General features: G+C 50.6%; 1 protein-coding gene across 4 annotated transcripts in view; it reads left to right on the top strand.

Moving 5' to 3' along the window:
• Positions 1-25,853, top strand: part of DAPK2 (death-associated protein kinase 2) — a 63,840-nt gene that overhangs the window by 32,569 nt on the left and 5,418 nt on the right. For 3 of the 4 annotated variants that reach the window (XM_015420250.1, XM_015420255.1, XM_015420240.1), the window contains exons 3-10: positions 1,145-1,366; positions 7,595-7,733; positions 9,489-9,618; positions 11,497-11,545; positions 12,782-12,808; positions 14,138-14,290; positions 15,628-15,673; positions 19,439-21,064. In XM_015420250.1, coding sequence (XP_015275736.1) covers positions 1,145-1,366; positions 7,595-7,733; positions 9,489-9,618; positions 11,497-11,545; positions 12,782-12,808; positions 14,138-14,290; positions 15,628-15,673; positions 19,439-20,083 — 1,411 coding nt within the window. In that variant the 3' untranslated portion in view covers positions 20,084-21,064. Of the gene's footprint in view, positions 1-1,144; positions 1,367-7,594; positions 7,734-9,488; positions 9,619-11,496; positions 11,546-12,781; positions 12,809-14,137; positions 14,291-15,627; positions 15,674-19,438; positions 21,065-25,853 lie in introns of those variants that run through there. The other variant, XM_015420263.1, reaches the window with a different exon arrangement.

Below are 25,853 nucleotides of genomic sequence, written 5' to 3'. Positions count from 1 at the left end.
TCACTTGGGTAAGGAAGCTTAGGATCCCAGTGTTACTGAGCTTGTAGCATTTGCTAGATTTGAACCAGGGGCTTCCTAGTTCACTGTATACAATGTAGGAGGTGCCGTGACTCAGTGGCAGAGCATCTGCTTGGCATGCAGAAGGTCCCAGGTTAAGTCCCCAACATCTCCAGTTCAGAAAGGACCAGGCAGGAGGTGATGGGAAAGACCTCCGCCTGAGGCCCTGGAGAGCCGCTGCCAGTCTGAGTAGGCAATACTAATTTTGATGGACGAAGGGTCTGATTTGGTATTAGGCAGCGTCATGTGTCAGAGACATCCAGGGGTTAGTTCCACAATTCACAGATCCTCGTACACAGGAGCAGGTGGTTTGCAGATGTTTGATGTGACTGGGAGGAGATTCAGTATAATGGAAGTTCGGAAGGGGGAAGGAACGTGTCCAAAGTCTGGGAGATCCAACGTTGCAGTACATGCTTTTGCATGGATGGATCTGCAAATTCCTTGTTTTTCAGTGTTCCCTCTGTTTGGATTGTGTTTGTTCTGTATTAGGGAAGGGCATGAACTGGCTCATTAACTAAAATTTGTCATGAATTTTGGGCAGTTTGTGGTTCACTAAGTGATGTCCATGAACTGAAGAACCGCCGTGAACTTCCACAAATTTTGATGCAGTTTGTGGCGGATTGTGAAGAGCAGAAAGCAGGGGTTTAATGGCGCAGATGTTATACCCCTGCTTTCTACTCTTCAAGAAAAACAGCTAAATTGCTGCTCCCCAGCGCTCAGCTGTTTGGAGCCATTTAAACCCCTGCTTTCTGCTCCCCGCGAAAAGCAGCGGGGAGCAGAAAGCAGGGGTCACGAACCCATAGGAACTGGTTCAGTTTGAGAACCAACCTCCTGGTTTATATAAGTTCGTGGTTCGGTTCGAACTGAACCGCAAAAATGTGATTCGTGCCCATCCCTATTCTATATTTCCTTAAAAAGTAAGCTGCTCTGCTCCCGAGCTGCTTCTCCTGTGCTTGTAGCGGCATTTGAGCACCTGGCTCAAGGGGCTTTGGGGGACAGATCCGGACGTCGCGCCAGAAGGGTGGTGGTGGTGGTGGTCAGGCCTACCCTCGTTCTGAGCCCGACTCTTTTTTTATTCCCTTTGCAGCGGCCAGTTTGCAATTGTGAAGAAGTGCCTGGAGAAGAGCACAGGGGCAGAATACGCCGCCAAGTTCATCAAGAAGCGCCAGAGCCGAGCCAGCCGCCGCGGGGTGAGGCGCGAGGAGATCGAGCGGGAGGTCAAGATCCTGCAGCAGATCCTCCACACCAACATCATCAAACTGCACGACGTCTACGAGAATAAGACGGACGTGGTCCTCATCCTCGAGCTGTGAGTGCCCGGCTCTGTTCTGGCCTCGCAAGACCAATTTGGGCCCCTGGACTTGGGAAGGGCTGTGGCACACCGGAAGACCCTCGGCCTTGCATGCAGAAGGTCGCAGATTCAACCCCTGGCACCTCCAGTAGAAAGGACCAGGCTGGAGGTAAAGACCTCAAGCCTGAGACCCTGGAGAGCAGCTGCCAGTCTGAGTAGACAATACTGACCTTGATGGACTCCTGGTCTGATTCGGTATAAGGCAGCTTCCTGTGTTCATGTGTTATAGGGGAGGGGCCGTGCCTCAGTGGTAGAGAAGGTCCCAGGTTCAATCCCCGGCTTCTCCAGTTAAGAAGGACCAGGCAGGAGGTGATGGGAAAGGCCTCCGCCTGAGACCCTGGAGAGCTGTCAAGAGGGGCTGTGGCTCAATGGAAGAGCATCTCCTTGGCACGCAGAAGATCCCAGGTTCAATCCCCGGCTTCTCCAGTTAAGAAGGACCAGGCAGTAGGTGACGGGAAAGACCTCCGCCTGGGACCTTGGAGAGCTGTAAAGAGGGGCTGTGGCTCAGTGGCAGAGCACCTGCTTGGCATGCAGAAGGGCCCAGGTTCAATCCCCGGCTTCTCCAGTTAAGAAGGACCAGGCAGTAGGTGATGGGAAAGACCTCCGCCTGGGACCTTGGAGAGCTGTCAAGAGGGGCCGTGGCTCAGTGGCAGAGCCTCTGCTTGGCATGCGGAAGGTCCCGGGTTCAATCCCTGGCATCTCCAGTTTAAAAAGGACCAGGGAGTCCATGATGGGAAAGACCTCCGCCTGAGAGACCCTGGGGAGCCAATGCCAGTCTGAGCAGACAAGACTGACCATGATGAACAGGATAGTCTTGATTCAGTAGAAGGCGCTTCATGGGTGTTCATGCGTGGGCCTGTCTTAGGTCCGTCAGGTTCCAGGCTGGCTGCTTGGGTTGGCCGCTGCTCTCCAGCCCAGAAAGTTCTTTCCCAACACTGGAGATCCTTTCGGTGGGCACTGCCAGGCATTGATCCCAGGACCTTTTGCATTGCAAAGCAGGTGCTCTCCTGCTAAACCACAGCCTCTCCCCTCCCTTCTGAAGAAGCGTGGAAGGTGGTAGTGGATGAAAAATTCCCTACTTCCTTTTAAAAATCCCTACTTCCACTGGCCCCACTGCTGGACCTCCTGAGGGCCCCTGGTATTTCTGGCCACTGTGTGACCCAGAGTGTTGGACTGGATGGGCCACTGGCCTGATCTAACATGGGCTTCTCTTGTGTTCTTCTGTTCTTAAAAGGAAACACACATCTTTCTAGCCTGTGAGGCTATGACAATAACGTTGCATTGCCTGCTGAAATCTCCAAAGCCAGAAGGGTGAGCTGAATAAATTTCCCTCAGGAAAGGCTCAGTGGCAGAGCGTCTGCTTGGTATGCAGGAGTTCCCAGGTTCAGTCCCCGGCAGCATCTCCAGTTAAAAAGCGTCAGGCAGCAGGTGACGTGAAAGACCTTTCTCTGCCTGATACCTTGGAGAGCAGCTGCCAGTCTGAGTAGACAATACCGACCTCGATGGACCAAGGGTGTGATTCGGTACAAGGCAGCCTCCTGTGTTCATGTCCGTGTGTTTGATAGCATCCCTGAGGTCGGGCACTCCGTTTCTTTCTCCCCACAATGAGCAAAATGTGAATCAGTCTATTAAAATAAGGGAACTGCATGTTCCTTTGTGCAGAAGTTGGAAAGCTTAGGCGTGGGATTTTGATGGGGTTTTTTTCCGCAGATGAGGGAAACCGAGACTGCAGAAGTGCCAGAGGGGGCCGCACTCCACACCTCCTCCTCCCCCTCCCTTTCCGCCAGAGGTTGTTTCTGGATGACCCCCTGGGGGGGTAGTCAGTGCCAGCTGCTGACTTCAGTACCTCACCCTCAGCCAGATGTGCAAAGCTGCTGATACCTGAGTCTGGCAGCCGGAGAGCTGGCTGGCGATTTGGGGGTCAGCGTTTTGCCCGCAGCCTTCCCGTTTGGCACCCTGGCTGTCAGCCGCCCTTTCCCGCAGCATCGATCCTTTGCGGGTGCTGAGTGACGGGGGCGGGACGGCCGTCTGGAAAGGTGCCAGGGAGTGTGGTCATTCGGGAGGCCAGTTCCCTCCCTCGCCCTGCCGGAATGCTGACCCGTCTCTCGGTCTGGCGGGGTCTCCTCCGGCCAAGGGCTGCGCCAACGTGCCGCTCGCTCTCCGTGTCCCCGGATCGTTGCTTCCTCTGCGAGTGCAGGATCCCGGGCCCTCTCCCACGCACCCCTCCAACAAAGAGACTCCTGGCTGGGTCAGATCTAACCACCTTCTCCTGCCACCCTCAAGCGGAGCTTTGTCGCCACAAAAATAAAGAGGAGTTCGGGGGCCACCACACAAAGTCCATGAAGATGGTTTTTAATCATACACAGGAATCAAGGTCAGTATTGTCCACTCAGACTGGCAGCCGCTCTCCAGGGCCTCAGGCGGAGGTCTTTCCCGTCACCTACTACCTGAATTTTTTACCGGAGACACCAGGGACTGAACCTGGGACCTTCTGCATGTGTAGCAGATACCCAACCAGTGAGCCAGGGCCCTTCCCTGAAGGTGGAAGGCAATGCACTCAGAGCAAGATGATACGTACAATAACACACACAAGCACGTGAAGCTGCCTTATACTGGATCAGAAACCCTTGGTCCATCAAGGTCAGTATTTGTCTACTCAGACTGGCAGCCGCTCTCCAGGGTCTCAGGCGGAGGTCTTTCTCCTCATCCCCTGCCTGGTCCTTTTAACTCGAGATGCTGGGAATTGAACCTGGGACCTTCTGCATGCCAAGCAGAGGCCCTTCTCTTATGATACATGAACACATGAAGCTGCCTTATACAGAATCAAATCCCTGGTCCATCAAGATCAGTATTGTCTACTCAGACCGGCAGCTGCTCTCCAGGGTCTCAGGTGGAGGCCTTTCCCATCACCCCCTGCCTGGTCCTTTTAGCTGGAGCTGAACCTCGGACCTTCTGCATGCCAAGCAGAGGCTCTGCCCCTGAGCCACGGCCCCTCCCTCTAGCATCAAGTTCTGTGGCTTAGAGCCCGTTCTGTGGGATGCATCTTTGTGGGCGCTAGGATGCGAAGGCTGATGGTTGAATGGAAACAGAGTGCTCCAAGATTCCTGTTTATTTTTTAATGTGAGTACCACTCTGGAGTTTGTGGCCATGGTAGTGAATGCCAAGGAGGTGGGTGGGTGGCCGTGAATCCGGTAAGCGAACTCTGGAGAAAGGCGGGTCTTCTGGACAATTAAACAATCTGGATTGGATCGGATTCTGGAATGGATGGGTTTTGCTTTGAGAGCGTGCGGGCTGGGGAGGGAAAGCCCTTGCGATGGCAAACACAACAGACCTTCCCCATGGACTGTTGAGGAGTGTTGAGCGCCACCCTGTGGCTGCCACGCTGTGCAACACAATGACTGCCGACTCCCAGGTGCTGTGAGGCAGCAACTGTTTTTTGAATGCTTGCAAACGGCAGTCACAAATCCGTGTGTAATGCTGGGTTATGCTTTACCAGGGCCCCTCCTGACCAGGCAGTAAAAAAGGGTCTTGCATCACCCAGGCAAAAGGCAGGTGATGGGGAATTCTTTCGGGGTTTGTTTTTTGTTTCTCTCAACCGAAGATTACGGGAAATGACAAAACACGTAACCCGTAAACAAAGCCGCGGGGCAAAACTCTGATCAGATCTTTTAAAAAAAAATCCTTAGAATGTTATACTTGCCATTGTTATCATAAAAGCCAAAGCAAGACTACCGTGGGCAGTAACGAAAACCAATCCACAAAATGTGGATTAGAAAGTGCAAAACATATAAAGTCCAATAAAGTACGATAAAGTCACAATTTAAACATTCAAAAATGCATATAGATTCATAAAATGTTAGAGTTGGAAGGGACCTTGCAGGTCATCGAGTCCAACCCCCTGCACTCTGCAGGAGCAGAGCGGAAAGATAATAGCCCTAAGACATACCCGAAAGATGGCCGTCCAGCCTTCGCTTCAAAACGTCCAGCGAAGGAGCATCCACCCCCTCCCAAGGCAGACTGTTCCACTGCTCAACCACTCTTACAGTTAGGAAGTATTGCATATTGCACAGAAGAGTCCAAGTCCCTTCCAAAACAACCCATAGCGTGAATCAACGTGAATAAAGTTACGTGAGCAGTGTTACCTCTGAGTGAGTGTGAGCCAGCTCACAGTTCTTTAGCCTCCAGCTCACCCATTTTTTGTCTCCGCTCAGGACGGATATGGCTCCACAGAGCAAACTAATTTCTGCAGCAGCCAGATCGCCCGCTCACAACTTGAATGCCAGCAGCTCACAAAGCAGAATTTTTGCTCACAAGACTCCACCGCTTAGAGGGAGCATTGCTTGTGAGAATAAAGTGCTTGTGTGCATAGTTCTTGCCAATGCATCTCGCTTTGGTTTTGATCTTTTTCCGTGGTTCTCTCTGGTTGTATTGTTATCATAAAAGCAGCTGGTTTCTATCAGCTTCTGAAGTTCTCATCCAAGGAAAAGGGGGGGGGGAATGTTTTCTTTCCACCACTGAATCTTTCCTTGCTAAGAGGAATACATTAATCTTGAAGTCGGGTAGCCTGCCTCCCTTTCTGATGCCCGGGGGGGTTTGCCCCCTCCCTTCCCCCCCCCCCCTGATGGGGTGGGGCAAGGCAGGAGGCCCAGCACTCTCCCGCCAGCCCAAGCTGCTTTCTAGAAACTGCGGAAAGTGGATTTTTCAGGAGGGGCTCTCCGGTACAGCCCTGTGATGAAAGCAGAGCTCTCCTGAGGATTATTGCAGGAAATGAATCGGTCTGCACAGGGCGGTCCATCAGTGGGTCCCTGACTAAGAAGAAGAGATTGGATTTATACCCCGCCCTTCACTACCCGAAGGAGTCTCAGAGCGGCTCACAAACTCCTTTCCCTTCCCCTGCCCACAACAGACACCCTGTGAGGTCGGTGGGGCTGAGAGAGCTCTTGACAGAAACGGCTCTTTTTCCAGGACAGCTCTTGTCAGAACTACGGCTTGCCCAAGGTCATCCAGCAGCTGCAAGTGGAGGAGTGGGGAATCAAACCCGGTTCTCCCAGATTAGTGTCCGTGCACTTAACCACTACACTAGAGAAGCCGGACAGGAGACCAAGAAACGACAACGTTGCTCTCCTGGGAAATGGGTGCAACTTTGAAAGGAGGCACAGGGTTGCCTCCTTCAGTCTCACTCTTAAAGAAAGTGGGAACAGTCTGGACCAAGGTATTTTGGTACCTGAACTCGCAGCCGTACCGGAGCATCATCATCCACGAGGAGGGTCTCCTTCAGCAAGCCCAATTCAGCTGAATGGAATTTGTGCAAGAATTCCACTTAAACAGCACCTCATGTTTGCATGTAGATCAGGCCTGCAGAGGTCTCTCAGCGGCTACTAGGCAGGGCGACTAAAGGAGCCTCCACGTTCAGAGGCAGTCAGCCACTGAATCCCAGAGCCAGGAGGCAACGTCAGAGGAAGGCCTCGGCCTCTGTGCCCTGTTGCTGGCCCTCCAGAGGACCCGGTTGGCCACTCTTGGCCAGACAGGATGCTGGACGATGGACCCTCACTGGTCTGGTCTAGCAGGGCTCTTCTGAAGTTCATATGGACTTATGTTCTTTGACCCCCACATTCAGAGGTAGTCAGCCTCTGAATACCAATGTAAGGAGGCAGCGTAAGGGTTAGGCCTCTATGCTGTTTTTGTTGGCCTTCCTGGTTGGCTACTGTGTGAGACAGGATGCTGGACTAGATGGACCACCGGTCAGATCCAGCAGTGCTCTTCTGAGGTTCTTAAGGGATTACATCTTTGAAGAGTGCCACATTCAAGCCTTACCCGTGCCTTTGGAGTGCCCTCCCCTTTGAGACTCACCTGGCACCTTACCTCACTTTCCTTTAAGGGCCAAGCCAAATCGTTTCTTTTTATCCCGGCTTTTCACTGAGGGTCTGCTTCTAGCCTCTGTTTTATTATCCATTCACTAATACGCTGTTCAGTGCTGCTTTTGTGGCTGTTTTTATGCTTCTGGCTTGCTTTAATATTGATACATGCTATGCTTTTTCTCTGTGGTTCTTATTGCATTAGTTTTACCTTTTAGAGACACATCAGGTAGGTCTCTGGACCTACTTGAGGTCTCTGGAGAAGCAAAGATTACTGCAAAATGCTTGCCGTCACGGAGCTAGACCCAGATCTCCTTGTCTGTTTCTGCAGGGTATCCGGAGGAGAACTTTTTGATTTCCTGGCCCAGAAAGAGTCGTTGAGTGAGGAGGAAGCCACACAGTTTATCAAGCAGATCCTGGAGGGGGTCAGTTACCTGCACACCAAGAAAATTGCCCACTTTGACTTAAAGGTAAGTGGGGACTGAGCATCTGTCATGAGAGGCCATGGCTCAGTGGCAGAGCCTCTGCTTGGAAGGCAGAAGGTCCCTGGCTCAATCCCCGGCAGCATCTCCAGTTATACCATCAGGCAGTACGTAATGGGAAAGACCTCTGCCTGAGACCCTGGAGAGCTGTAAAGAGGGGATGTGGCTCAGTGGCAGAGCCTCTGCTTGGCATGCAGAAGGTCCCAGGTTTAGTCCCCACAGCTCCAGTTGAAAGGACCAGTCAGTAGGTGATGGGAAAGACCTTTGCCTGAGACCCTGGAGAGCCATAAAGAGGTGCTGTGGGTCAGTGGCAGAGCCTCTGCTTGGCAGGCTGAAGGTCCCCGGTTCAATCCCCGGCATCTCCAGTTAAAAGGGACCAGGCAGTGGCTGATGAGAAAGACCACCGCCTGAGACCCTGGAGAGCTGCTACCAGTCTTGAGTAGATGATACTGACCTTGATGAAACAGGGGTCTGATTCAGTATAAGACAGCTGGCTGTGTCCATAGCCCAATCGCTCGCTCACAACTTTAATGCCAGGAGCTCACAAGGTAGAATTTTTTGCTCGCGAGACTCCACAGCTTAGAGGGAGCATTGGACGTGGCCTGTGCTCTATGATTCTTCACTTGCTGGGACCTTCTGCATGCCCAGCAGACACTGTGCCTCTGAGCCATAGCCCCTCCCCAGAGTTTGCTGTGCAGTGGCACGATGGACACGCAGCTGAAAGAGTCCTCTTTCCTGTTTGCCGACAGGTGTGTCTCGTGTGCGATAAACACGGCCTCCAGAGATAAAACAAGGGCAGCTAATGTGGTTTGTGACCAGCTGCCCCCGGGGAGCAGTTTGTACATTCCCAGATGAAAGAATGGGAAAAGGTTCCGAACTACAGAGCGAATAAACAGGATTCTGGTGGCACATCAGCTTCCCAGGACTAGAGTCCCCTTCTTCTGAAATGGCCCTCTCATACCATAGCAGTTGGGGAGAGGCTGTGGCTCAGTGGAAGAGCATCGGCTTGGCATGCAGAAGGTCCCAGGTTCAATCCCCGGCATCTCCAGTTTAAAGGGACCAGGCAGGAGGTGATGGGAAAGACTTCCGCCTGAGACCCTGGAGAGCTGTCAAGAGGGGCTGTGGCTCAGTGGCAGAGCCTCTGCTTGGCATGCAGAAAGTCCCAGGTTCAATCTCAGGCCTCTCCAGTTAAAAGGACCAGGCAGGAGTTGATGGGAACGCCCTCCGCCTGAGACCCTGGAGAGCTGTGAAGAGAGGCTGTGGCTCAGTGGTAGAGGCTCTTGCTTGGCATGCAGAAGGTCCCAGGTTCAATCCCCGGCATCTCCAGTTTAAAGGGACCAGGCAGGAGGTGATGGGAAAGACCTCCGCCTGAGACCCTGGAGAGCTGTAATCAGGGGCTGTGGCTCAGTGGCAGAGCCTCTGCTTGGTAGGCAGAAGGTCCCTGGTTCAATCCCCGGCATCTGCAGATTTTTCTGCTGTATTGCTGTCTCTTTTGGTTGCGACTGCAGAGAGGGAACATGTTGTTTTAGCTCTCCCGGAGAGTCACAGGCCGCGTCTTTGTGGTGCACTGCTTAAACTTCATTGTGCCAGATCACCTTCGGCACCTGCTGGAAGGGTCTGGGGGCCCTGTCGCTGCTAAGCCTCCCACCCAAACGTTTATGCCAGCAAACAGGACACGCGTGCCGTCGTGTGCAATTTCACATGGTTGTTATGTCTCCTTTTCCCTGTTTCCCGCTCTTTCAGCCCGAGAACATCATGCTGCTGGACAAGAATATCCCAATCCCGCACATAAAACTGATCGACTTCGGTCTGGCCCACGAAATAGAAGATGGAGTCGAATTCAAAAACATTTTCGGAACGCCGGAATTTGTCGGTGAGCCCTTTGTTGCTCTCTTATTCTTGATGCTGGTTTAATAGGGTGTGAGAGGCCACCTGAATATCACGGCTCTGACCAGCAGAATTAAAATATTAAAACCATAGCAGCTGTTCTTGTTAGAGAAAATCAGGGGCAGGTCTCCACCCTTTGTCCCTCAAAGTACCAGGCATATTTAACTCTGAAAAATGCATGTGGACCCCATGGAGAAGCGCTGCGGTGGGCCCAGAAAGAGTTAACTCCCCCCAACCCATTTCCCTGATCCAAATGCCCCTTCCGGTGCTCCCTCTAAGCTGGGTTAGTGTGAGCTGGCTCACAGTTCTTTAGCCTCTGGCTCACACATTTTTTGTCTCAGCTCAGGAAGGATGGGGCTCCGGAGCAAACTAATTTATGCAGCAGCCAAATTGCTCGCTCACAACTTTCATGCCATCTAGGCTCACAAAGCGGAATCTTTGCTCACAGGACTTCCGCAGCTTAGAGGGAGCCTTGGTCGTGGGAGGTCCGTGTTGGTGGGATGGCACGGACCGGGCTCACGGACCACAAACTGGGCCCTGGTCTGTGGAAAAATTAGGTCCATAGCCCGGTCTGTGCCCATCCCTAGGTAGGGTTACCTCCCCAGCCAGGACATTCCTTCTTTTTGCTTCCCGCATGCAATGATTGTGCACCAGGAGTGAGCCGGATCTACCACTGATTGCCCATCTAGAGATGGGCACGATGCCTCCCTCTATGCTGTGGAGTCCTGTGAGCAAAATCTCTACTTTGTGAGTTACTGGGCATTAAAAGTTGTGAGAGAGCAATTTGGCTGTTGCATCAATCAGTTTGCTCTGGAGCCATCCTCCCTGAGCTGAGACAAAATCATGTGAGCCGGAGGCTAAAAGACTGTGAGCTAGCTCACGCTAACTCAGCTTAGAGGGAACACTGCTTGTAAGCAATGCCTCCCTCTAAGCTGTGGAGTCTTGTGAGCAAAAATTCTACTTTGTTCGCTCCTGGCATTAAAGTGGTGAGCGAGCGATTTGGCTGCTGCATATAATAAGTTTGCTCTGGAGTCGTCCTTCCCGAGCGAAGGCAAAAATGTGTGAGCCGGAGGCTAAAGAACTGTGAGCTAGCTCACACAAACTCAGCTGAGAGGGAACACTGCTCTGGATTCCACATGAGGTTCATCCCTACCCTGAGAACCCCTGGGATGCTGAAGATGCGGCAGCTCAGAGCAAACCTCTTTACCTTCCTATGCACACAAGCTCATGGACAGACACAGCTCTAAGCCGTGTTTTGTGTTTCTCCAAATGAGACACCTGCAAAGTTCAGGGCAAAACAGAGAAAGGGGGCGAAGCCACGGCCGGCGCTTCTCTGTTGACAGCTCGTGCTGTGGCCAGGTCCCGGAGACATCCCTCGCAAACTGGCTGCAGCCAAAGGCAGGCGGTCTCTGCTGGCTCCGCTGACGCCAGCTCCGGAATCTTCTGGGTAGGAGGCGAAGGAGTGATCGCTCTAATGTTGATGGCCATAAAAGCAACGGCGGGCAGTGCGGCAAAGTGCAAGATGAACCCAGAGTCTGGGATGTGTTGATGTGAACCTGGACGCGGGAATTTCATCTTGCCAGCTCGGTCCCGTCTGCTCAGACTTGCTCTGGCTTTCCAGACCTCAGGAAAGGAAGGCGGTCTCCCAGCCGTGTTCCCTGAGATCCTTTTCCCTGCTTGGTATTGAACCTGGGACCTTCGGGGACTCAGCACAGCCCCTGAGAATGTGGGGGGGAGGGAGGATTTTGGATGTGGGCTCGACCCTGGGTAGCCTCTGGCCTTCAGGTGCCATAAATATCTTGCTCGGGTCCATTGGGTGTTGCTGGTGTCTGCAAAAAACAAACAAACCCTCTGCTTCTTTCAGCACCGGAAATTGTGAACTACGAACCTCTTGGGCTGCCGGCAGACATGTGGTGAGTTTCACTCTTCCTGTTCTCAGACGGCCAGATTGTCCAAGCTTCAAATAATAATCCCCCATCCTCCAGATTTTATTAAACAGGAGTCCAGCACAGGCCTGTAGCTACAGTGGGGCTTAGGGGGCTCAGCCCCCTTTCTTAAAGGCACATCCCCACAGGCATTTCTCCTGTAAATGCTTTTTCCCAATCATTTTAAAACATTGTTTTAAAGGCATGCGCTCCTTTAAGCAGAGTGGAGTGCTGTAGTTGACTAATTCCCACACTGAGCAAGGGGGTTAGAGTAGGTGACCTCTAGGACCCCTTCTCTGTGTCAACAAACTGGTCTCCTTGAAGAGAGTTTTCCTGCCTAAGTGTTAGCTTTCTTGACTACAGAAGTCATCACCCCCCACCTGCCAGCTTGTTCTCAGAATGGTTGCTTAGGCTGGCAGACGTGATTAACTTGCAGCAGCTGAGAACTGTCATCTAAAGTGGCTGACAGCTTGCAATTTAGGGATCTATCCTGGTAACAGCTTTCTATTGGCTAAATTGTTAAGAACACCTATGTAGAATAGACAGCTTGAGAAGACTCAGAGAGAGAAGAGGCTGCCTCGAAGGTCTCTTCGATTTCTACCCTGCTGCTATGAAGTGAGTAGGATAGCCAGATAGGTTTTTTGGTTTGGTTTGGTTTGCATTCCTTGCTGAACTATATGCATTCTTTCCCCTATTGATGTGTTGTTTGTCCTTTGTTTCTGTAAAGTAAGTTTTGTGTGTTTTTATACAAACTGGAGTGAGCTTAGTGGCCAAACCCAGATAAGTATTTCCAGTGCCACGTCTACCATCTACCATTTACCCCCCCCTCCCTTTCTCAGCCTGCAATTGTCACACTCCGGGGCAAAAATATAGAAGCCTCCATGCTTTGCTTTTAAAAGGCTTGATTCCACAGTAGCTGAGTCACAATCGACAGAATTCTGGCTTTTCTTTCTGCCCTTGAGACCTCCAGCCCCACCAGGAAAACTTTTTGCCCCACCAGCCACAAAATCCTGGCTCCGGAACCGGTCCAGCGGGATCTTTAGAGACCAAGGACAGACTCCTTGTTGTCGTTTGCTGCTACGGATTAACAAGGAAAGCTCTAGGTTTTATTGCGTTTGAGGCAGGCCGGGCTCGACGTGAAACGCCGCCTTTCGTGTGTAGATACAAATAGATGCTGTATGCGTAGGGGTTGCCTGAAATGTGTGGGTTTGTTTTTTCTTTCAGGAGTATAGGAGTCATCACGTACATACTGTAAGTAGTCTGCTGGTTTGATTGTATACAGTGAACAATGGTCGGGAATTGCCGGTTTTCCCTCCCGGGATCCAGGGCAGCCCTCTGCGTTCTTGATGCTCCCCCACCCAGAGCCAGGGGCCTTCAGCAAACCGGTCTCACCCCCCAATTCAGCTGTGAGGGCTCTGGCCTGCCTCGCAGAGCCGTTGTGACTGAGGTTGCACAGTGAATTACTGTAAAGCTGCATACAAAATGCTGAGTATTGTTACCGATAGAGAATTGGGATCAGGCCCGCAGCCAGGATTTTGTAATTCGGGGAGATTTTAAATAAGTCGGGGGGCACTGACATCACAAAATGAAAAATAAAATGTAAATAAAAATTTAAAAACTCACGCTCACTTGGGGAAGGGGAGGCGGGGAAGCCAGTGTGGGTGCCAGAGAGCCAGTTTGGTGTAGTGGATGGGAGCGCGGACTCTGAACTGGGAGAACCAAGTTTGATTCCCGCCTCCTCCTCCCCATGCAGCCATCTGGGAGACCTTGGGTCAGTCACAAGTTCTCTCAGAGCTGTTCTCTCAAGGGCAGTCCTCGAAAGAGCTCTCTCAGCCACACCTACCTCACAGGGTGTCTGTGGTGGGGAGGGGAAGGAGTTTGTAAGCCACTCCGAGACTCCTTTGGGTAGTGAAAGGTGGGGTATAAATCCAATCTCCTCTTCTTCTCTGGTACAGGAATTAGAATGTAAGACTAGGATGTGAGGGGCCTGGGTTCAAGTTCCTGCTCTGCCATGAAGGTCACAGAGTGGGCCTTGGGCGAGTCGTACACCCCCAAGACACGACTAGGAAAGGGAGAACCACTTTGAGTTTCAGGGAGGAAGGACGGGGTAAACCTGCGTTAGACAAGTAGAAAGAACCCTAGGTCCCGGGCCACAGGCAATCCGCAAGTCTCGCTGGATTCCAGAATTATCCCAAAACAAGACCCGAGATGACTCCACCTCACTTCTGACACAAGGGGGCAAAGCAGAAGTCTCGATTTTAACCCAAAAGATCCCAACCAGGCCCATAACTACAGTGGGGCATTTTGGGGCCCTGCCCCCCGATTTCCTGCCAAGCCCCCTCAACATCCATCCAGGCCCCTCAACTCTCCGGTCTGGAAACTCCGGGCAGCCGTTTTGCCACCGATTTGTTTTGCTGTTGCCCTTTTGGGTCGCCAGCCGCACAGCCTGCCATTTCAGCTCCAAAGTCCGCGGGGGACTAGATCCCCCCGTTAGGGGCTCAGGGCAAGGCCGACTTCTGCTGGCTGTTCCCTTCACCGGGGGACCCTCCCCACCCCCTCCTCTTCCTTGGTCCATCCCAGGCTGAGCGGGGCGTCACCGTTCCTCGGCGAGACCAAGCAGGAAACGCTGGCCAACATCACCGCCGTGAGCTACGACTTTGACGAGGAGTTCTTCAGCCAAACCAGCGACCTCGCCAAAGATTTCATACGAAAGCTCCTGGTGAAAGATACGCGGTAAGCGCCCCCGGTGTGAACCTGCAGTGTGCGGAGTCAGGCCGGACGGTCCTGCAAGTTCAGAGTGGCTTTCTGGTCGAGGACGCTCCCCACCCTTTAGACCTCCCCCAAACTCTGCAAAAGTGTTCAAGAGGGCTTTTCTGCAACCCCAGTAGGGTTGTTGTTCAGTTGCACAGTCGAGTCCGACTCTTCGCGACCCCATGGACCACGTCACGCCAGGCCCTCCTTTCCTCCATCATCCTCTGTAGTTTGCTCAATCTCATGTCCGTTGCCTCGACAACACTGTCTGACCATCTCATTCTTTGCCACTTTCAGGGTCTTTAATCAGGTTACGCAAAACAGGGCTTCATGAGAAGATAACTGTTTATTGGTAAATCCAGTACTAGAGACACATATACAGCTTGTGTCAGGAATGGCCGCCAATACTAGAGCCTCTGACTTATACTAGAATCATACCTCCCCCCTGTAAGCATGAGCCAATGGATATATCTCGCGCGCACGCGGGCAAAGCTAGCAGGCAAAGCAAAAGCCGTTACGTTAACTTTCCCAGCCGAGTAAAACTGCAGCTGGAGCATCTACAAGGTCAAGCATAAGATAGCAAACAGTTGGTGAGCCAGGGAGAGCTGAGACAGAAAACAGGAGGGCACCCCTCCACATTCCAGACCCATTACAGGGTTACCTTCTTCTTTGACCTTCAATCTTTCCCAGCATCAGGGTCTTCTCCAGAGCGTGCTCCCTTCTCACTTGGTGGACAAAGTATTTGAGCTTCAGCTTGAGTACCTGGCCTTCCAGGGAACAGTCAGGGTTGATTTCCTTTAGGATTGACTGATTCGATCTCCTTGCAGTCCAAGGGACTCTCAGGACTCTTCTCCAGCAATAGGGTAGCATTGTACAAAAAGCATCACAACGTTACTTGGATAAATGAATAGAGACTGTGGTCTCTACTGCTGTGTATAGCTTATTGCAAGTATGGTCCTGTCATGTAATGCTAGCATGCTTAATTTTAAAAATTTTAATTGAGTTTATTACAACATATATACAAAACAAGAACATATCAGTATTGTACAACCTTGTGATAAGTAAGATACTGGACACAGAGGATGCATCGAACATCATACAAAAATACATCTCTGACACAGAGGATGCATCGAACATCATACAAAAATACATCTCTGACATGTTGCATTAGAGAACTGGATCGTGGCACCAAATTTATATCAACCAACAATGCTTAATGTTTTGTGTTAATGCTTACGCTGTGCTTCAGGTCTTTCTGGTGGTTCCAGATCTGGACCTCTAAAATCCTGCCTTGCCTTGATAGTGTTTTCATTTTCTAGGAAGCGTCTGGCAATCCAAGAGGCGCTCACGCACCCCTGGATAACGGTAAGGCCGGGCATGGATTTTGTATGGGAAGGGGATTGCTGACGTTGGACAGAACTTTGTATGGCCTGTTGTATTTTGGCATTTAATTTGCTTCTGGGTACCTGGTTTTAACCAGGGTGGCAGCAACCGTCTGCTTTGATTTCCCACTGTTATAATCTTAGTGGAGTTACAGTTAGGCCAAATGGCTTTAGGAGCTTTGAAAAAAAGAAGCACGGTGAAAGAGGGGCTGTGGCTCAGTGGAAGAGCCTCTGCTTGGCATGCAGAAGGTCCCAAGTTCAATCCCCGGCATCTCCAGGTAAAAAGGACCAGGCAGGAGGTGATGGGAAAGACCTCTCTGCCTGAGAACATAAGAACATAAGAGAAGCCAATGTTGGATCAGGCCCATGGCCCATCCAGTCCAACACTCTGGGTCACACAGTGGCCAAAAATACCAGGGGCCATCAGGAGGTCCGGCAGTGGGGCCAGGACACCAGAAGCCCCCCCCCACTGTTGCCCCCCCCCAGGCACCAAGAATACAGAGCATCCCTTGCCCCAGACCGAGAGTTCCTGTCTATACCCTGTGGCTAATAGCCACTGATGGGCCTCTGCTCCAGATGGTTATCCAATTCCCTCTTGAAGCCATCTGTGCTTGTAGCTGCCACCACCTCCTGTGGCACTGTGAACTCCACGTGTGAATCACTCTTTGGGTGAAGAAGCACTTCCTTTTATCCGTTCTAACCCGATCGCTCAGCAATTTCATGGAGTGCTCCCGAGTTCTTGTATTGTGAGAAAGGGAGAAAAAGACGTCTTTCTCAACCTGCTCTATCCCGTGCATAATCTTGTAAACCTCGATCATGTCACCCCTCAGTCTTTATTTCTCCAAGCTAAAGAGCCCCAAGCGCTTTAACCTTTCTTCATAGGGAAAGTGTCCCAACCCTCTTATCATTCTAGTTGCACTTTTCTGCACTTTCCCCACTGCTATAATATCACTTTTGAGGTGTGGTGACCAGAACTGTACACAGTACTCCAAATGAGGTCGCACCATCGATTTATACAGGGGCATTATGATACTGGCTGATTTGTTTTCAATTCCCTTCCTAATAATCCCGAGCATAGCGTTGGCCTTTTTTACTGCAGTCGCACACTGAGACCCTGGAGAGCTGTAAGGAGGGGCTGTGGCTCAGCGGTAGAGCCTCTGCTTGGCATGCAGAAGGTCCCAGGTTCAATCCCCAGCATCTCCAGTTAAAAAGGGCCAGGCAGTAGGTGATGGGAAAGGCCTCTCTCTGCCTGAGACCCTGCAGGGCAGTGACCGATCTGAGTAGACAAATGCTGGCCTTCAGGGGTCTGTTTCAGTATGAGGCGGCTTCATGTGCGAAGCAAGCAGCGTTTGCTTTTTAAAATTATCTTTTTCTCTCGAAAAGGAGGGAAGTTTTAAAACTTGATGTTGAATACAAGCATACAGTTTTCTGTCTTGGAACGCCTCTTACTGTCGTGTCGCATCTGCCTGCTGTTTGTACCGAGCGTCGTTTCGTCGGAAGGCCACGCTCCGCTCTGATTCTCTCCTGCCCTTGCGCCATTCGCCATTCACTTCAAGGGCAGCAAAGAGAGAGAGAACTTCCCAGTGGACCGTGTCTCAGTTTGTTTGTGTGTGTTTGTGGTGGTCTGCTGTGTAGATGTTACAGTGGTGTCCAAATTTGGCTGACGTCGACATTCGGGTATGAACATTTCTGAAGTTTAGAGAAACGTTGTGAATTTCCAAGAAGTTACAAAGGACAGTGTTGAAACTCACCTAAACGGAGACTGTCAACCTTCTCCGATAGATCCAGGTGGCCAGCTGTGTTGGTATGAAGCAGTGGAACAAATTTAGAGTCCCTGTGGCACCTTTAAGACCAATGAAGTTTTATTCAAGGTATGAACTTTCGTGTGCAGGCACGCTTTTTCAAATATTTATTAAAGGTATGAGCTTTTGTGTGCATTCACACTTTTTCAAATATTTGAAAAAGTGTGCATGCAAACCAAAAAAGGTTTATTCAAGGTATGGGCTTTCGTGTGCAGGCACACTTTTTCAAATCCATTGGAACGGTAGGTAAGGTTCAAACGTATAGACGGACTGAACAGCAAATGAACACGTAACATGATGAAGATATTTTAAGATATGCAAAGACAAAACTAAAGAACAAGCTCAGGTTATAAGGTCAACAGTTGTAAAGCAATAAATATGTCAAAATAGCAGATAAATGTGTAAAGGTGTCTTTTCTAATTGTGGGAAGTAAACTGAGACTCTCTATTCTCTGCTCTCAGGTGTGGAGGTCACTTAACAGCATTTTTTTTTCTTTTTTGAGGTGGATGCAGTAAAACATCCCAATATATCCCTTGCATTACATTGTTATGCTGCATCCACCTCAAAAAAGAAAAAAAATGCTGTTACGTGACCTTATTGCTTTACAACTGTTGACCTTATAACCTGAGCTTGTTCTTTAGTTTTGTCTTTGCACATCTTCATCATGTAACCGCTATAAGTTTGAACCTTACCTACCATTCCAGAGTATCTGAAAAAGTGTGCCTGCACACGGAAGCTCACACCTTGAATAAACCTTTGTTGGTCTTAAAGGTGCCCCGCTGGGCTCTGAATTTGTCCTACCATTCTCCGATGTCATGCTCGATCGGAGTCCAGCAGGGCCTTAGAGACCAACATAACCTTCAGGGTATGACCTTTCGAGAGTCAAAAGTCCCTTGGTCAGATGAAGGGCGCTTTAAACCCTTGAAAGCTCATTCCTCGAAAAACTTGTTGGTCTCGAAGGTGCGGCTGGACTCATATCCAGCTGTTCTGCTGCAGAGCAACACAGCGCCACTCTGAAACTATCCCCATTCACCAATGTGGATCCCACAAGTGGGGAAGGACATTTATTCTTGGATATCGATGGGGATTTCAGCAGCATTAACCTGTGAGTCACCGAAGTTTTGGCATTCACTGCAACACGGAACCTACTGAATGCACATTGAGGCTTCACAAGCAGAATGCTGGCGTTGACATGTTCTCGTATGTTTAAAACGCAAACTGCTTGAGCTAGGCCCGTAGCCAGGATCTTGTGGCTTGTGGGGTACATTTTTTCCCAGTGAGGCTGAAGTTCTCAGTGCAGAAAGAAAGGCCATTTGGCCAATAGAAAGCTGTTGCCGGGATAGATCTCTGAACTGCAAGCTGCCAAACACTTTGGATGACAGTTCTCAGCTGCTGCAAGTTAATCTCTTCTGCCAGCCTAAGCAACAGTTCTGAGAACAAGCTGGCAGGTGGGAGGGAGGACTTCTGCAGTCAAGAAAGCTAACGATTAGGCAGAAAAACTCGCTTCAAGGAGACCAGTTTCTTGACAGAGTTAGAAGGGATCCTAGAGGTCACCTACTCCAACCCGATTGCTCAGTGCGGGAATTAGTCAACTACAGCACCCCACTCTGCTTAAAGGAACGTACACCTTTAAAAAATCGTTTTAAATGATTGGGGAAAAAGAAAGGGGGCAGAGCCCCCCAAAGCCACACCATAGCTACAGGCCTGGCTCAAGCGTGTATTCCTGATTATTTTGAGAATGTGAAGGCCCAGATGCTAGCATGTCGTTTGTCTCTCTGGGGATGCTGTTGTTGCGTTCACTCCTTGGTTATGCATGCATCGGGACCTTGTCTGTCCACACATCGTGGATCCGTTTGCCTGGCGTGGTGCCTTCGATGTTGTGGTGCCTGTCGAGACGTGTGACACTCCACCCAGTCAATAATAATGCCTCCTGCTTCTGTCTGAAGACTCACCAGTCCAAAGGAGGCAGCAAGGCCCATCTCAGCAAGCGGGCCGAGAACCGGCCGCTGAGGACCAAGCGGCTGAAGGAGTACACCCTCAAGTGCCACTCTAGCATGCCGCCGAACAAGACCTACATCAACTTCGAGCGCTTTGCCCGGGTGGTGGACGACCTCTCCGGGATGGAGCGGAGCTTCGGCGCCGTGGCCGCGTCCCACGATTCCTTGCAGGAGGATCTGGACGCGCTGGTCTCCATCTACGACGAGAAGGAGGCCTGGTACAAAGAGGAGCACGAGAGCGTGAGGCACGAGCTCTCCCAGCTGAAGTATGAGTACCGGAAGGTCGAGTCCCTCAAGAAGCACCTGCAGGAAGACATCCACGCCGTCGGGGCCAGCCTGGCCGGCGTCACGGGGAAGTACCTGGACCTGCAGTCCCAGTACGAGGCCCTGAGCAAGGAGGTCTCGGAGGAACTCAAGTGGCTTCAGGACTGGACTCGCACCTTGCAGCTAGACCCCGGGCCCGACAGCCTGGGCGGGTTCGTCCCTGCCTGCAACAGAGACCTCAGCGAGTCTCTGATGGAGCTCTTGAACAGATCCTGCTGTGAAGAATTCCTGGCTGCCTTGAATCTGGGGGTGGCAAAAGCAAGCCAGTGAGGCGGCCGGGGCCGGATCCTCGGAGCCGTGCGTTGCCTTTCGGGGCACGCCGTAGAAACCGCAAGATGAATACTGTGTACAAGTCGTCCACCTCGATTAATATATAATAATCTAAAATGGCAAAACTTTAAAATTACGACAAAATGGTACTTGACACCTTTACAGTTCTCTCGTATCACACACAACTCTGACTCCCTCTGTTGGAGGAAGTGTAAAGAGAATGGTACTTATATACACTGTTGGATGGAATGGCCTGGTTGTCACATCTTTTGGGGGTGTAATATTAGAGGAAATTAGATGTATAACTGGACATATCATAAATAAGAATCCAGAATCAGTACTCTTAAACCTTAGAAATGATGATCATCTATCCACTATTCAAAGAAAAAGAATTGCTTTACTGTTATTTGCCGCAAAAACAACTATAGCATCAAAGTGGAAATCAGGAAGTAAACCAACCTTAAACTTATGGTATAAGAAGCTATGGAATTTATATATAATGGAAAAAATATCAGACATAATGAAACCAACAAAAGCTAATGGCGGGTATAGTGAATTTACTAGTATGTGGCTACCTATTTTATCCTACCTAGTTTCTCAAGAGATAATACCAGAAGTAATAGATATTCTTCATTTGTGGTAAATGTTGATAATATGCTAATACTAAGTTTATGAAGACTAGGATGTTCTCTTTAAGCGGTTAAGTTGAAGTATACTTATCCTGTTTAATGTCGGTAATATTAGAAGTGTATTATTGTATTTATTATGACATCACAATCTTGCAACAACTTCCAGATTTGTTACATATATTCCATAAAGTCGCATAAAGACACAAGCGGCAAGCAAAGTACTGTGCATTCAGTGAGGCGTCCACTGTTGAACAGTGTTGCTACATACAAAGAAGTGAATCAAGTACCCAGGACCAGTTTGGTGTAGTGGTTAGGAGTGTGGACTCTAATCTGGGAGAACCGGGTTTGATTCCCCACTCCTCCTCCACATGCAGCTGCTGGTGTGACCTTACAAGTTCTTTCAGAGCTGTTCTCTCAGGAGCAGTTCTTGAGAGAGCTCTCTCAGCCCCACCTACCTCACAGGCAATGCTCCCTCTAAGCTGTGGAGTCTTGTGAGCAAACATTCTACTTTGTGGGCTACTGGCAAAATTGTGAGCGGGCCATTTGGTTGCTGTATAAATTAGTTTGCTCTGGAGCCACCCTTCCTGAGCTAAGGCAAAAATGCTTGAGCTGGAGGCTAAAAAACTGTGAGCTAGCTCACAGTAACTCAGCTTAGAGGGAGCATTGCTCACAGGGTGTCTGTTGTGGGGAGGGGAAGGGAAAGGAGATTGTAAGCCGCTCTGAGGCTCCTTCAGGTAGTGAAGGGCGGGGTAGAAATCCAGCCTCCTCCTCCTCTTCTTCTTCCCTTGCCACAAAATTTCATTCCATACAATCACAGAATCCACTCATAGATTAATAATGTGTCAAAAAGATCACTGACAAGATTCCCAGGTTTCTTTCTCATTGCGGACTGTCATCTTCAGAGTGCGTCAAAATCAGTAGGACATCTCCGTATCGCTGGAACCATAAACATTAATCCAGCCAGTTCTGTGCTTTATCAAGAAATAACAGTGTCTTTCCCCCTGGCGCAGTTGGCTTTGCTTGCCGTTCGTGTATTTATGTGATCTTACGGAATATAGGTCACAAACCTGGAAGCTGTTGCAAGGTTGTGATGTCATAACAAGAAATAACAATTTTAATGTAAAAACTGAAGTTTATCGTCTTTTCATTGAGGTGAACGACGTATACACAGTATTCATCTTGTGTTTTCTGCTTTCTGTACTGTGTCTCTTTATTTTTGTGAATACTCTATTGGGTCTCGCTGGCAGGACACGGGCATGACCGGGTTTCCGTCACAACTGTGAGAAGCTGGATGCAGGGAATGCGCTAAATTGGGTGCTAAAACTTGTTGTGGGCTTCGTTGATTTCTATTGCATTTGGTGATCCCTGTTAAAATTGGGGTTTTGTGACCCATGGAACGTATGTCCTCCTTTTCAGGGCCAATGTTATCCTGCCGTTGTTTGGTATTTAAACACTGGCTGCCTCTCATACAGGCCAACCTTGTGTGTTACCAGTTGACAGCGGAATGCGGTTCAATCGCAATAGTCTGGTCTCTCTAGGTATCACCCTGTTTGAGTTTCGGGGGGGGGATATCTTTGTGTTGAGAGCCAGTTTGGTGTCGTGGTTAAGTGCGCGGACTCTAATCTGGGAGAACCGGGTTCGATTCCTCACTCCTCCACTTGCACCTGGGTGGATGACCTTGGGCAAGCCGTAGGTCTGATAAGAGCTGTTCTTGAAAAAGAGCCATTTCTGTCAAGAGCTGTCTCAGCCCCACCCACCTCACAGGGTGCCTGTTGTGGGGAGGGGAAGGGAAAGGAGTTTGTAAGCCGCTCTGAGACTCCTCTGGGTAGTGAAGGGCGGGGTATAAATCCAATCTCCTCCTCCTCCTCTTCTTCTTCTTCTGAAGGCACAATCAATGTATGTTCACCCTTGGAAATTCCTTTTAAATTCTTGGCAGCAGTTAAGTGAGAGCACTTAAAAAGCTTTATGGCAGAGCGATTTTTGTCCTCTGAAATGGTCGGCCATAAGGAGGCATTGATTTTTGGATTATGAATCACTACGGAACATCACTTTTAATAACGCTTCGTGGAGGTGTGGGGCCGAGCCGTCCCAAGCAACACTCCCTCTAAGCTGTGGAGTCTCGTGAGCAAAACTTCTCCTTTGCGAGCTCCTGGCATTAAAGTCGTGAGCGAGGGATTTGGCTGCTGCATTAAATCAGTTTGCTCTGGGGAGCCATCCTTCCTGAGCCAAGACAAAAATGTGTGAGCTGGAGGCTAGAAAACTGTGAGCTAACTCACACTAACTCAGCTTAGAGGGAACACTGATCCCGGGCGCTCTTGTGAGCGGGACCTTTGCACTAAAAACCTGTGGGCATGTTGGGGGCGGAGAGTTTTGACGAAGGCGGCTCATACAGATGTCTTGGCAGAAGAGACGTGCAAAGCTGTGTCGAGAAACTTGATGTCATTCTTGTCCAAATCTGAGAGAGATGCTCCGGCCATGGAAGCAAACTGCTGCATCCTTACGTTGTGGAACGTGAAAATTGTTTCAAACACCGATGAACAGAAGGGGGGGGGATTAGTTCAGAATTAGGCCCCGTTTTTTGCCCCCGCGTCTGAAGAAGCTTGGTGCTTGGGCAGTGCTGATAATGTGCCCAGATGCACAACACATCTCACCTTTGTATACAGCCAATAAATATTTATTTAATGCCACCAGATTTCTCATGATGCCGTCAGTCCATTCGCTACCTCAGAGGCTGGCTGTGCAGTTGCTTCCTGCAATGTTCTCGCTTCCCTAAATTCTGCTGAACTGCTCTGACGAATAGGGCAGGAAGTGTCGTGGTCAGGGCTTTTTTTGTAGAAAAAGTCCAGCAGGAACTCATTAGCATAATAGGCCACACCCATTAGCAGAAACTCATTAGCATATTAAGCCACACCCCCATGTTACCAGAAGTGTGGTCATCCAGCCACACCCACCTTTTGCTTCTTATTCTGTTTACTTTGTTGTCAAAACCCTGGGCTTTTTTTGTAGCAGGAACTCCTTTGCACGTTAGGCCACACACCCCTAATGTAGCCAATCCTAATGAGTTCCTGCTGGGCGTGGCCAACTCGGGAGCCAGCCGGAACTCCGTTCCTGTGTGTTCCTGCCCAAAAATAGCCCTGGCTAGTGGTTAAATGTGCGGACTCTGATCTGGGAAGCCGGGTTTGATTCTCCATTCCTCCACTTGCAGCTGCTGGGTGACCTTGGGCAAGCCGTAGTTCTGTCAGAGCTGTTCTCTCAAGAGCAGTTTCTGTCAGAGCTCTCTCAGCCCCACCTACCTCGCAGGGTGTCTGTTGTGGGGGGGGGAAGGGAAAGGAGTTTGTAAACTGCTCTGAGACTCCTTCGGGTAGTGAAGGGCGGGGCATAAATCCAATCTCCTCTTCTTCTTTTACACCGAAACAAACGCTGCAGTTCAGCTTGTTGGGTTCGGCCGTCCCAGGGCCCAAAGCATGCTGTGGGTTCTTCCTCTGTTCTGAAGGGATGAGAGAAGAAGGGGGGGACAAGGAACCCCTTTTCAGGACAAATGGAGGGACCTTTTGCATAGGAGGACCTGAGCAGCAGAAAGACCCGGCTGAAGGCATATGAGGCGGCTGCGGCTGGGCCAGAATTTGGAACCCTTGTTTCCTCCTTCACAGAAGTGTTTCAAGATTTCCTGAGGGGTGCCTTCCCATCCTCTGGTTTCTCTCATCCGTTGAATAGAAATGACCTCCCCCCATGGCTTGAAGCTATTTTGGAACACGCCTCTTTGCTTGACTCAGGGCTGAATTTAAAAAGGAAGGTTTAGCCGGGCTCTGGGCCCATCAACAGGAAACATACAGGCCTGACATGCTGGTGGCCCTGTGGGAAGCAGCCAGGAGACCAGTTTCTCAACACAGAGTTAGAAGGGATCCTAGAGGTCACCTACTCCATCCCCTTTGCTCAGTGCGGGAATTAGTCAACTGCAGCACCCCACTCTGCTTAAAGGAGTGCACGCCTTTTAAAAAAATGTTTTAAAAATGACTGAAAAAGGCATTTACAGGAGAAATTCTTGAGGGGCTGTGTCTTAAAGAAAGGGGGCAGAGCCCCCCCCCCCGAGCCCCACCGTAGCCACGGGCCTGTGCTGGAGCAGAGGGAGGGCAAAAGAGGCAGAGTTGGTTCCAGGGCCAAGATCCTGCCTCCCATGGGGTGGAGTAGGAGGGGGCCTTCCCCCCACAGCTGTGGAGTGTCTCCTCTCTTGCTCGCGGGAGCCTCTCCAGCCTCTTAACTGGCCACGTGGGGTGTCGTCAGCTTGTGGCGCTGCCAAGTCCCTGTGCACTCATGGAGGCCCTATATCTGGATGGGGCCTGCAGGAGGAGAGGGTCGCCGGCCCTGGAAGCCTCCACGGGAAGTGTGGGGACAGTGGGGGTGAAGGCCAGCTTCCAGAGGCCAGCCGGAGAGGCTGTTTAGCAGAGAGGAAGAGAGAGAGAGAGAGAATGAAAAGCTGCCTTCCTTCCTCCTCTGCCGTGCAACCCAGACTTGCCTGGAGGAGGAAGCCAGCTCCACACGCCCTGCTCCCTCTAAGCTGTTGAGCCTTGTGAGCAAAAATTCAACTTTGTGAGCGGCCGCAATTAAAGATGCGAGCGAGCGGTTTGGCTACTGCCTACATTAGTTTGCCCTGGAGCCATCCTTCCTGAGCGAAGACAGAAATGTGTGAGCCGGAGGCTAAAAAACTGTAACTCAGCTTAGAGGGAACACTCTCCACACGGCTGTTTCAGACACATCTGTGTCTCCAACAAGGTTGCTCGTGCAGTTTCCAGATTTGGAAGCTGCACTTGGCGACTTCCAGCAAGTCCTGCTGCCGGCCAGGCAGGAGAGATTTCACGAGGACTGGCTTTTTCCCCCGGCTGCCAACCGGCCTGAAAACGACTGCCCGAGCAACGTGGGGGCAAGTGAGTGTACGGGAAATCTTGCAGACTGTTGGGGACTGACACATGAAGCCTGCTTTGGTGTGGCTTGTGACTTGTCCAAGCCAAATGCTGCATCTCCCTTTACTAGTTGGGAGTTCTGCTTTGATTTTGAGTTCCGTCCAGAAGGTTCCCCTCTGGCTGGATTTCTTGTTCATCTCCCTGAGCACCATGCTGGAAAAGATGCCATTCATGTCCTCCAAC

Source organism: Gekko japonicus, unplaced genomic scaffold (genome assembly GCF_001447785.1).
Source record: "Gekko japonicus isolate JY-2015 unplaced genomic scaffold, Gekko_japonicus_V1.1 scaffold369, whole genome shotgun sequence".
Classification (NCBI taxonomy): domain Eukaryota; kingdom Metazoa; phylum Chordata; class Lepidosauria; order Squamata; family Gekkonidae; genus Gekko; species Gekko japonicus.
The sequence above is the reverse complement of the archived record's forward strand: the minus strand, read 5'-3'. Positions and strand labels throughout refer to the sequence as shown.